The following is a 12,911-nucleotide window of genomic DNA, read 5'->3' on the forward strand; positions in this document are numbered from 1 at the left end:
GCATGAAGCATATGTCGGTTCTGCAGCGGGAAGACTATTTAAATACTCATACGTGAGCAAAGAAGTTAAAGGGCAGCCGCGTCACGTCGGAGGCTGTTATCGCGGGGCTGGGTTTTTTGTCCTCGTGCGTTGGGCCTTATTGTCCCGGCCTTGCGGCCTTGGCCCACGGCATCTGTTTTTTCTTCCGCGCAGCTAAACTCAAGTTAGTCTGGCGATTGCATTCGAAGGGCCAAAGATCAGTGGTGCGGTTTTCATGCGTCCCTCGCCACTTGCCAGCTGTGTGATGGCTTGAGAATATATCGTCCCTGTTGGCCATCTGTCGTTGAGCTGAGAGACTGTTTCTTGCAGGGGCGCACATTCACAAACACTATTTACGAGCACTCGTGACGCGTACGCTTCACAATTTGCGTGCCGCGCCAGTGACGCTCTTTTCAGACTATCTCCACATATAAAGGGTGAATAACCTGAAACTTACACCGCATATATTGCGAAAATGGGAGTGACTATCGATCTGCGATTTTCACAGAACGGATTGGTAGTCAGGGGCTCGTATTATTAGTCAATAATACACTACTGGCCATTAAAATTGCTACACCAAGAAGAAATGCAGATGATAAACGGGTATTCATTGGACACATATATTATACTGCAACTGACATGTGATTACATTTTCACGCAATTTGGGTGCATAGATCCTGAGAAATCAGTACCCAGAACAACCACCTTTGGCCGTAATAACGGCTTTGATACGCCTGGGCATTGAGTGAAACAGAGCTTGGATAGCGTGTACAGGTACAGCTGCTCATGCAGCCTCTACACGATACCACAGTTCATCATGAGTAGTGACTGGCGTCTTGTGACGAGCCAGTTGCTCCGCCACCATTGACCAGAAGTTTTCAATTGGTGAGAGATCTGGAGAATGTGCTAGCCAGGGCAGCAGTTGAACATTCTCTGTATCCAGAAAGGCCCGTACAGGACCTGCAACATGCGGTCGTGCATTATCCTGCTGAAATGTAGGGTTTCGCAGGGATCGAATGAAGGGTAGAGCCACGGGTCGTAACACATCTGAAATGTAACGTCCAATGTTCAAAGAGCCGTCAATGCGAACAAGAGGTGACCGAAACGTGTAACCAGTGGCATCCCATACCATCACGCCAGGTGATTCGCCAGTATGGCGATGACGAATACACGCTTCCAATGTTCGTTCACCGCGATGTCTCCAAACGCGGATGCGACAATCATGATGCTGTAAACAGAACCTGGATTCATCCGAAAAAAATGACGTTTTGCCATTCGTGCACCCAGGTTCGTCGTTGAGTACGCGGTCGCAGGCGTTCCTGTCTGTAGTGCAGCGTCAAGGGTAACCGCAGCCATAGTCTCGGAGCTGATAGTTCATGCTGCTGCAAATGTCGTCGAACTGTTCGTGCAGATGGCTGTTGTCTTGCAAGCGTCCCCATCTGTTGACTCAGGGATCGAGACGTAGCTGCACGATCCGTTACAGCCGTGCGGATAAGATGTCTGTCATCTCGACTGCTAGTGATACGAGGCCGTTGGGATCCAGCACGGCGTTCCGTATTACCCTCCTGAACCCACCGATTCCATATTCTGCTAACAGTCGTTGGATCTCGACCAACGCGAGCAGCAATGTCGCGATACGATAAACCACAATCGTGATAGGCTACAATCCGACCTTTATCAAAGTCGGAAACGTGATGGTACGCATTTCTCCTCCTTACACGAGGCATCACAACAACTTTTCACCAGACAACGCCGGTTAACTGCTGTGTGCGTATGAGAAATCGGTTGGAAACTTTCCTCGTGTCAGCACGTTGTAGCTGTCGCCACCGGCGCCAACCTTGTGTGAATGCTATGAGGAGCTAATCATTTGCATGTCACAGCATCTTCTTCCTGTCGGTTAAATTTCGCGTCTGTAGCACGTCATCTATGTGGTGTAGCAATTTTAATGGCCAGTAGTGTAGATTGTAGTAATACTTCGAAAGTGCATTTTTTTCCGAAAACCTACTTTTTAAATGGAACATTGCTTATTGATATTAACAAACTAAAAGAACGGTAAATTAGAATATCAGTGGTGTTGCAGTATTCTTCTGCGAGTCGTTTACGAGATATCGTATTCTGAAAAGTTTCCACGCCGACACTTGTACAATGCCTGCGGTGTCACACACTAAAGAACAGTACAAGTGCTTACACTAGTTACGTGGATTCTGACCAATAACGAGACAATTGACGATCACCGGTAGTGTTCAAAATAACCACCGGCAGCGGCGATACGCGCTTGTAGTCTGGTATGGAACGACTGCTGCACACGTGTTAACATTTCGTCGGAAGTGTCCGAGCAGGCTGCAGTAATACGTCGTTGCCTATCATCCGGTGTAGTTGGTATGTCCTTGTAGACAGCGTCTTTCAGCTTTCCCTACAGAAAAACGTCTACAATTCTTCTGCGTCCAATCCAACGATTTGGAAACAATTCGTGAAGGCATGCTGTTAGACTTCTGGCACTACGGGGTGGACAGCCATGATGATGGTATCACAGGTTCCACCTAATCTGCAGAGGAACGTCGACTAACATCCGGGGAAGATGGTCCCTTAGGAGGCTGCGGTACTTGCGCGCGTTCAGGCCTATGAGCTGATAGATCACTATCCCACACAACAGGTTCACACTCCGTGGACGCTGACGTTCCGCCTGACGGAGCCAACAGGGATCGTCAGCGGACCAGGAATGCAAGTTTCGGAGGTGAACTTGACCGTGATTGGTAAATATCGCTTCATCATCTGGGGTAACCTGCCTTAATGCCCATTTACAGAAGTTAACACGATTATCATAATCGTTTCCACGCAGCTCTTGATGGAGAGACACGTGATAGTGTTGGAAGCTATGTCGGTGGAGAATGCGTAGGATATCAGCCTGACTCGTGCCACTCCCTGTGCTGTTGCGCGGGAGCTAACGTGCGGATCAACTGCAACAGCAACAACAACACTAATTTTCCCCTTTTCTGTCGTCACTTGTTTCCTTCTGTTACATATTTTAGGTGTTTACCACTTTCACGTAACTGGGTGGAGAAGTTAATAAATAATGCCGAGATGGTTGACGTCTACTGGGATACCTTTCCTCATATGCCGTACAACAACGACCTGCATTCTTCCTACACCTCTCCATACACCATGAGCATGTCGGCTTTTCCTACGTTGGTAAATTACATCGTCCACACACGATCTGCTGCTTGGAAGTCATACACAAACTGATTAGCAAGTCACAGTGCATTCAAGAAACACACAAGCACACTGAAGCAAACATGACGACATAGTACGTAGCAAATATGCAGGCTGAATGGCACGAACAGCTGTCGATGTGTGGAACTTTTCGAAATACGATAGCTCGTAAAGGTCTCGCACTAGAATCCTGCAACGAACACCACTGACATTCTAATTTACCCTACTTCTGTTAATGTCAATAGGTATTGTTTCATTTAAAAAGTGTGTATTAGCACAAAAATATACTTTCTGAGTGTTATTACAATCTGTTTATTGGCTAAAATTACAAGCCCCTGACTACCAACCCATTTTGTGAAAACTGCACATCAGTTGCACTTTCCATTTTCACAAAATTTGTGGTGCAAATTTTAGGTGATTCACCATGTATACTATGCAAGACACTGTACAGAGCGTGACCAAGGGTGGTTCTTCCAAACTTAGGTATTCTGTCTTAATCCACTTGTGTATTGACTGAAGGGAAAATACCTCCATGTGACCCCGCGCCCCTACTCGTTCTTATTCACCTGATCCCTACGCGAGATATACCACGGTGTTAGCAGAAATGTTGTACCAGTTTTCTAATTAAGGGTTTCGTGAGGATTTCGTATTTCTTCCAATTGACTTAAGTATGGGTTATGCCGACCTCCCAATTCGTTTAGTCTGATAAGGTTAGAAACGGCTGGAACACTCTCCTAGATACGGTCGCATTAGCCTTTCGTATGCGATTTCATTTAGAGATGCAATGCACTTTCGCAGAACCCGTCGAACAGATGTAAGTCTTCTGGTCGCTTTTCCTATTACATATTTCATGTGTTAGTCCAATTTCATATCGCTTCTGAGTATCACCCCTAAATATTGAAAGTAATCGATATGAAGTGCTCCAGATATTCGCCACCAATTCTGTAATCGGATATTATTCTGTATGTTATAGGCACGCAGTACGGAGAAAATGACGCGACAGTGATCCGGATGTGTGTTTTTTAAATTTACAAACACAGTTGAAGAAGGCATGAACCCATTGTCAAGTTCTGTAAACAAGGAAAACAAATAATTACTTCGCATTGTTTCACATACGTGTAATGGTAATCTGCCCATAGGCACAGTCAAATATAAGCAAGCATCATTGTCAAATGTATAACACTCTTAATTATTCGTATCATGGGATAACGTTCGTTATTACTGGTGACCCTTAACACTCTCACAGAGCTCTGTTTACAGACTAACGAAAGTCTGCTGTACACCCTTTCCTCAGTTGTTGGAATAACCAGACAAGTTTTATAAATATTTGAGATGCACTGAGTACTTTGTGCTTGGAGACCTCTAAATGTCAGGAAAAGTTAATCGGTTACTATCACTTCTCGTCGCGTGCTCTTTAAACAGGGTGTTAATGTTCCTTTCATCTGACCAATGTCACAAAAAATTTGAAATTTGTGGTAAGGTTCTATGGGACCAAACAGCTGAGGTCATCGGTCCCTAGGCTTACACACTAATTAATGTAACTTAAACTAACTCACGCTAAGGACGACACATACACCCATGCCCGAGGGAGGACTCGAACCTCCGACGGGGGGAGCCGCCCGAACCGCGACAAGGCGCCTTAGACAGCACGGCTACTGAGCGCGGCAGTTTCCACAATTAATTCTGTCTAGGCTCCCTACGAATGTTCCTGGATTTCTCCGAAAACCAAACTGATCCTCCAAGTGGCCGTTTTCTAATTGTTTTTCCATTCTTCTGTAATTAATTCATGTTAGTATATTGCAACCATGGCTTATTAAACTGATAGTCAGGTAATATTCACACCTGTCAGCACCTGCTTTATTCGGAATTGGACTTACTTCATTCTTCTTCAGATGTGAGGGTATTTCGCTTGTCTCATATATGATGCAAACCAGGTGGATTAGTTTTCTCGTGGCTGGCTCTTTAGCGAATGCAATAGCCTGTGTTCAAGTATTCGTATTTATGATTTCTTTACTTTGTTTTTGGTTGTACGACTAATCTGCGTTTATTCATGTAGTCATGATAGCTTTAGCTGTTGGGATGGTCGTATCGTCATGTTTGCTCATCGTTGATCATATGTTTTATACTGTTAGTTTGTCTTTCGTGTTAGTGATATCACACGTGATGTACCTTCACTGGACTTCACTGGAGCTACTGGGAGTTGTCTAGCCTGACTGCTTTATCGTCTTTGTATTTAGTTGTGGATATGTCGTCAACAAAAATATTTAGTTTTCTTAAAGGTTGCCAGAAATAATTGCAATTAGTCGCATTTTGTATTCTTCAATTTTTATTTACCGTGACTGGTTAAAATCGGCTACAGATACATCATTAGATGGTACACATTTAATGAATGTTTGGAGCATTATAGGGATCGTGCAGCTGTGGCAAAATATAAAAACGAAACAAGTAAGCATTGAGTGGGGAGAGAACCCACAATGGAAAAAATTTTAGTTAGCTTTGTTCATTTTTTGTGTCTCTCAGTGATTGTCCGACGTCTTCATGTGTCAACCCGTGGCATGGCAATGGAAGAGTGTATTTCTGGAAACCAACGAATTAATTAAAATACCTAAGTACATATTTTGTATCTATCGCTACGTGTTGTGGCGATCGCCAATGTGAAGGAAAAGTGCTCAAATGCGTTCCATTACAATAACATTAAGTAACGATGTTGCCGATAGTAACACCTGCGTTTGCAGTGGCACTGTAACGCAACTCGAATGTCTGTGTTCCTATACCATATACGAGGAGCCGAGGAAACGACAGACGGACACAGGATGAACATAGTTTGACATTTGAACCCTCAGCGCACACATTGGGAACCAGGACGTTGCTGGCCGTGTGATTTGTTTACAATAGCACTTCATTCATACCCGTGTGAATCCCCATACCGCATTCGTCACGGTTGTACCAGCAATTTCCATTTTTCGGATTGTTATCTAAATCTACTGAAAATCGTAGTGACATACAGTTATTGATGAAAAACTGAAAGTAACGAGCAGTATGTAGCTAACCGCTTGGTACAGTCAGCTCAGGAGACGCATTGGCGCTCAACAGAATTCAACTCACAATGGTGTTACCTGAGAAAAATAATCACCAAGAATCGAAACCGGTATATCCTAATAATTTTGTTACGATGGCCATCTTTCACTTTATTGTTTTGATTTTCCTGTCTTCAGCCTGCTGAAAATTATACGAGGGTTTCGCCAGACACATTTCGCTTTACTGGTAAAGCATAATCATAGAACCGAGCGAGGTGGCGCAGTAGTTAGCACACTGGAATCGCATTCGGGAGGACGACGGTTCAATCCCGTCTCCGGCCATCCTGATTTAGGTTTTCCGTGATTTCCCTAAATCGTATCAGGCAAATGCCGGGATGGTTCCTTTGAAAGGGCACAGCCGATTTCCTTCCCAATCCTTCCCTAACCCGAGCTTGCGCTCCGTGTCTAATGACCCCGTTGTCGACGGGACGTTAAACACTAACCACCACCACCACCACCATAATCATAGAGAGCAATAAACTCCAGTCACCTCTGATGATGCATTACTGATAAAGAGGAGCACTTTTGTTGAAACACACTCTTAATTTGTAGTATGATTAAGACGGGTAAACTAAAATAATACTTGCGTATATCGCATCTTAATAGCCTGCAGCGCTAACACTGCGTCTCAGACACGCTTGGTTTTAGAAAGCATCGCTCGTGTGATACGCATCTTGACCTTTTCTCACATGAAATACTGCGAACTGTGGATGAAGGGCAACAGGTAGATTACATATTTCAGGATTACCGGAAAGCATTTGACACGGTGCTCCATTGCAGGCTGTTAACGAAGGTACGAGCATATGGAATAGGTCCTCGGATAAGTGAGGAGCTTGAAGACTTTTTAAGTAGCAGAACCCAGTATGTTGTCCTCGAGGACGAGTGGTCATCAGAGACAAGGGTATCGTCAGGAATACCCCAGGAATGTAGATGTCGTGACTAGGGCCTCCCGTCGGTTAGACCGTTCGCTGGGTGCAAGTCTTTCGATTTGACGCCACTTCAGTAGCCCCCGGTAGCTGAGTGGTGCCGGCACGGTAGCTCAGCGTGTTCGGTCAGAGAGCTGGTTGGCCTCTATAATAAAAAACTAAAAACTGAGTGACAGGATCAACAAACGAACTTTAACGGATGTCATATGTCGTCCGCAACGACAAAATGCAAAAAAAAAAAGTGGTCAGTGGGACAGAATGTCAATCCTAAGGGCCCGGGTTCGATTCCCAACTGGGTCGGAGATTTTCTCCGCTCAGGGACTGGGTGTTGTGTTGTCCTAATCGTCACCATTTCATCCCCACCGACGCGCAAGTCGCCGAAGTGGCGTCAGATCGAAAGACCTGCACCCGGCGAGCGGTCTACCCGACGGGAGGACCTCGTCACACGACATTTATTTTATTTACCCCAGGAAACTGTGATAGAACCGCTGTTGTTCTCTGTATACATAAATGACTTGGCAGACAGGGTGCGCAGCAATCTACGATTATTTGCTGATGGTGCTGTGGTGATTGTAGAAAGGTACAAGAGGACTTAGAGATAATTTCTAGTTGGTGTGACGAATGGCAGGTAACTCTAAATGTGGAAAAATGTAAGTCACTGCGGAAGAACAAACCTTTAGTGTTCGGATACAATATTGCCAGTGCCCTGCGTTACAGAGTCAAATTGTTTAAATATTTGGGCGTAATGCTGCAAAGCGATATGAAATGGAACGAGCATGTAAGAACTGTGATAGGGAGGCGAATCGTCGCCTTCAGGTTATTGGGAGAATTTTAGGAAAGAGTGGTTCATCTGTGAAGGAGACCCCATATAGGACACTGGTGCGACCTATTCTTGAATACTGCTCGAGTGTTTGGGATCCGTACCAGGTCGAATTGAAGGAAGACGTCGAAGCAATTCAGAGGCGGGCTGCTAGATTTGTTACCAGTTAGTTAGAACAACACGTAAGTGTTGCAGAGTTGTTTCGGGAACTGGAATGGGAATCCCTGGAGGGAAGGCGACATTCTGTTCGAGAAACACTATTAAGAAAATTTAGAGAACCGAAATTTGAAGCTGACTGCCAAGCGATTCTACTGTTACCAACACACTTTGTGCTTAAGGATGAATAAGATAAGATACTAGAAATTAGGGCTCATAGGGAGGCATATATTCAGTCGCTTTTCGTCGGTCTATTTGCGAGTTGAACAGGAGAGGAAATGACTAGTAGTGGTACAGGGTACCCTCCGCCACGCACCGTATGGTGGCTTGCGGAGTGTCGATGTAGATGTGGACTGTCTGATCAAAAGTATCCCGACACCCGTATGTATTGTGGAAGTGACCACTAGATGTAAATAGTTGTGGATAAGCCAATATGAAAGCAGGCAGGGTGTATTGTGCCGTCAGCACAGAAGCAATAACAGCAGGAGGGCTCAAGGATTGCGAACGTGGACGTGTCATTGGATGTCATCAGGGTAGGAGGGTAGTTTAAAATATCGCATGAGATCAGCAAAAGGAATCATTCGTGAGTTCCAAAGTGCTACCAGCAGTCTAGCTGGCACAACGACTGCATAGAGAGGTAAAAAGAATGGGCAACACTGGTTGAGCAGCTCCTAATAACCCACACATTTCCGTAGTCTGTGCTAAGCGAGGCTTGAGGTGGTGTGAAGAACGACGCCATTGGACAGTGAGTGATTGGAAACGAGTGATTCGGACCAATAAATCACACTATACCCTGCGGCAATACGATGGAAGCGTTTCGGTTTGAAGAATGTGTGGAAAACGCTACTTTTCACGTGTGATGCCAGCGGTGAAGAACGCAGAGGTGGTGTTACGGTACGGGTTGCGCTTGGAAAACGCTAAATGCGGAAGGATTTTAACATTTTACAGCATTGTGTACTGCGTACAGTAAAGTAATATTTCGGAGACGATGATTTATTGTATCAGAGTGACAGTGCACCCTGTCCTAAGGGAACGTCTGTGAGACAAAGGTTTGTGGACAATAACATTTCTGAAATGGCCCGTCCTGCCCACAGTCCCAACCTGAAACCAATGGAAAAACTGCAGGATGTGCCGGAACGTGGAACATCAGTACCTTCTCAGGTTTCGGCTCCATTGCTCCAGAGACATTCAGACATCTCATTGAAAGTGTGTCCAGCAGAGTTCAAGCCGTCATAAAGGCGAAAGGTTGTCATACCCCGTAGTAATGTCCACTTATGAGTGCCCTGATCGGTTTTATAAGATTAGTGTACGTCTTTCGTGTCTCTGCATGCAGCAAGGGCCGTAGGTAGGAGCTATATCCCTTTAGGCAGTTTGTGTGGTGTGGTCACTGGTGGGGAAAACTTTGTGATAACTAAGCCGCAAAAATGTATTTTAGAAAAACTTTTTTTAATTAAAAGCCTATACTGCAGCATTTAAAGTTTGGTAATTAATTTATAAGATTTTAAGATATAGTTTCTGATTTGAATCGATAGGATTAAAAAACATAATTGATTCCATAAGGTATTCAGCACCAATTATGTCCATGCAAAAGTCATTTTCAGTTGCTGTTAATGCTAAGTGATAGGTACATTCTTAGATCTCAATATTAAGGAAAAGCCGTCCAAGTTTTATGGGTCCTGGTTTGGATGGAAAAAATGTGTGGAAGAATTTTTTTTTTCAGAAATCGAACTAATTTTAAATTGCCGAAATTTCGTTACCCAGTCTTTAAAAGTCTTACTAGGTTCGCCAAGTTAAGGGCCACGCGCTTGATTGGGCGCCACTGGGAGTTCGATGCGAGAGTGCGCGGTGTTTGCGAGATGACTGCCGACTTAATTCGTATCAGCTGTCCACTGAAAAACTCAGAGCAATAAGTCTATGGGAAGTCCATGACGGCATTAAAATTAAAATGCTTTATATTTTACATTTTCGTGAAGCGGGCCCTAGGCTAAAGACTACGTAGCCTGCGCTTAAATACGGCCTTGCTCGCTGCTGTTCGTGAAGTTAGCGGATGTGGCAAATGCTCTAGAGGGATACGTCGTCGTCTTATCAAAGGAACTGTATAGAGTGTAAACAATAGCTGTTGATAACATTTCACATTCGTGCAGGTAAAGTCGAGATGAACAAACTGGTATAGGATGCGTACGGTCTGTGAAGCCGGAGAATAATCTCAAATTGACCTGCAAAAGCCACCTAAGCTACAGCGCAAGCATTGCGCGCGTGATTTTGGCTAAAGTCGTCCTGGAATGTTGAAAATCCCTTGTTTTTGCACTTACAGAATGTAATATCGACGTTTATTCAGTTGCACCTCAAAACTGTGAAATTTAGCCGCATAAAACTAACAATTAAATCGTTTAGTTTGCCTGGCCTTCTTACTACGAAGCTGCTGTGCTTGTAAGGATTAAGTGTAGATCGAATTATTAATATAATTAGTTTTTGAATAACATTCAAAAAATGGTTCAAATGGCTCTGAGCACTATGAGACTTAACTTCTGAGGTCATCAGGCCCTAGAACTACTTAAACCTAACTAACTTAAGGACATCACACACATCCATGCCCGAGGCAGGATTCGAACCTGTGACCGCAGCGGTCGCGCGGTTCCAGGCTGTAGCGCCTAGAACCGCTCGGCCACAACGGCCGGCCATAACGTTCACAGAAGTCTTATTCTTTTATTACACTCTCGGGAAATTTAATAATGTTAACGAAAAAGCCGACTATGGAGAGCGAAAGGGTGCTGAAAATACCACACGGCGCACACGCGATGTAACAGGTAACTTTTCCGGGTCACTTTTACGTTATTTCCTGGCTTCATACGCCGCAAGTGTTCTATGTCAAATTGTTTGCCTCGAGTTCACCTACTCGACTGTGGTACGATGGAAAAAGTTGTTTCCACCTAGCAAGTAAAATCGCGGTGTGGACTTAAGGAGACACCAAACGCTACGGGGACTCATCCTAGTCCATCAGCACTCAATCGTCGTCCATAAGTCGCGGAGCATGGTTCAAGTCACGCACATAACCTACATCTGTACTTTGCGAATCTCTGACAAGTGCTAGATGGCAGTTCTTATTATTCCGGTTACTAACGTTTCTCCCTTTTCCATTTATGAATAGAGTATGGACAGTACGACTCTTTGTGTACTTCTGTGCCAGCTGCTGTTTCGCTATTTTATCTGCTCGATCTATAAGGAGAAGTACGTAGGGGACTGGCGAATATTCGCAGTTTCAACGACTGCAATAAACATTGGCGGCATAGACTGGAGTTAAGAGTCATGGGATACCTGCTAGTATTACGTCGGGCGTTCTTTTGCCCGGCGTAGTGCAGCAGCTCGACGTGGCATTGACTCAATAAGTCGTTGCAAATCCCCTGCAGAAATAGTGAGCCATGCTGCCCCTGCCCCTATAGCCGTCCGTAATTGCGAAAGTGTTACCGGTGCAGGATTTTGTGCACGAGCTGATCTCTCGATTATGACCCATAAATGTTCGCTGAAATCAGGACCCGTTTGACCAGGCCACGGTTTTCAGTCGTCTAAGGTCCAACCGATTTGGTAACAAACCTAGGAGAGGCTTTGCAGGCGATGTCGTGCTTTTAGCAAACGCACTCAAGTCGGTCGTCTGCTGTCAGCTCATTGACGCCATATTTTGCCGCACTGTTCTAACGAATACGTTCGTCGTACGTCCCAGATTGATTTCTACGGTGATTTCACGTAGCGTTGCTTGTCTGTTAGCACTGACAACTCTACGCGAACGTCGCTGCTCTCGGTCGTTAAGTCAAAGAGATCGGCCACTGTGTTGTCCGTGGTGAGAGGTAATGCCTGAAATTTGGTATTCTAGGCACACTCTTGATTCTGTGGATGTCGGAATATTGAATTCTCTAACGATTTCCGAAATGGAAAGTCCCATTCGTCTAGCTCCCAACTACCATTCCGCGCTCAGTCTGTTAATTCCCCTGGTGCAAAAGCCTTTTCACATGAATTACTAGCGTACGAAAGATAGCTCCTCCATTGCATTGCACTATTATACCTTGTACGTGATACTAACACCATCTGTATATGTGCATATCGTTATCCCTTGACTTTTGTGAACTCACTATACTATCTTGTTTAATGCAGATAAGAACATCCAGACTTCACTTTGAGATAAATAATGTGTGTTTTCCTATTTCAGGTGAGTGCTGACTGCAACGCGGAGAAAACACGCTGTGAGTACGCAGGTCGCCTCTAATGCACAGGGAAGCTGACAACCAAACCTGAATGCATCGCTACGTACTGCAAGTGAGACAGTGCTGAGAGAATTTGATTACTAATTCTTAAATAAGACGACTAGATTTTATCAAACAGGAAAAAGAAATCTAGCCGTAATATACCATTACAACAAATTTATTTGTATTTTTGTGAAGTATATATTAAATATGGCAGGAAGTAGTCATGAGGTCGAAACACTCACCAGCTCCACTGTGCACATATTGTGTACTGTTTTGCAATATAGGAAAGAGGAAATCAAGTGGCCCACATCGGGCTCGGTGCGGGAAAACTTACACTCAGGTAGACAACGAACAATAGGTTTATTAATAACAACATAAATTCACTCTTCCCCGTCCTGAAGCATTAATGAACAAGAATATAAAATTATTTAGCTGTTAAAGTAACTGAGTAAGGTTAATACTTTTG

At 44.4% G+C, this 12,911-nt stretch overlaps 1 protein-coding gene across 2 annotated transcripts in view; it reads left to right on the forward strand.

Annotated features, from left to right (window-relative positions):
- The window catches only part of LOC124723212 (amidophosphoribosyltransferase-like), a 263,978-nt gene that overhangs the window by 137,669 nt on the left and 113,398 nt on the right, over positions 1-12,911 (forward strand). Inside the window, exon 2 of one of the 2 annotated variants that reach the window (XM_047248401.1) lies at positions 12,409-12,515. The exons of the other annotated variant lie outside the window; for it this stretch is intronic. Coding sequence (XP_047104357.1) covers positions 12,495-12,515 — 21 coding nt within the window. The 5' untranslated portion in view covers positions 12,409-12,494. The remainder of the gene's footprint in view (positions 1-12,408; positions 12,516-12,911) is intronic. 2 annotated transcript variants of the gene reach the window in all.

Source organism: Schistocerca piceifrons, chromosome X (assembly GCF_021461385.2).
Source record: "Schistocerca piceifrons isolate TAMUIC-IGC-003096 chromosome X, iqSchPice1.1, whole genome shotgun sequence".
NCBI lineage: Eukaryota > Metazoa > Arthropoda > Insecta > Orthoptera > Acrididae > Schistocerca > Schistocerca piceifrons.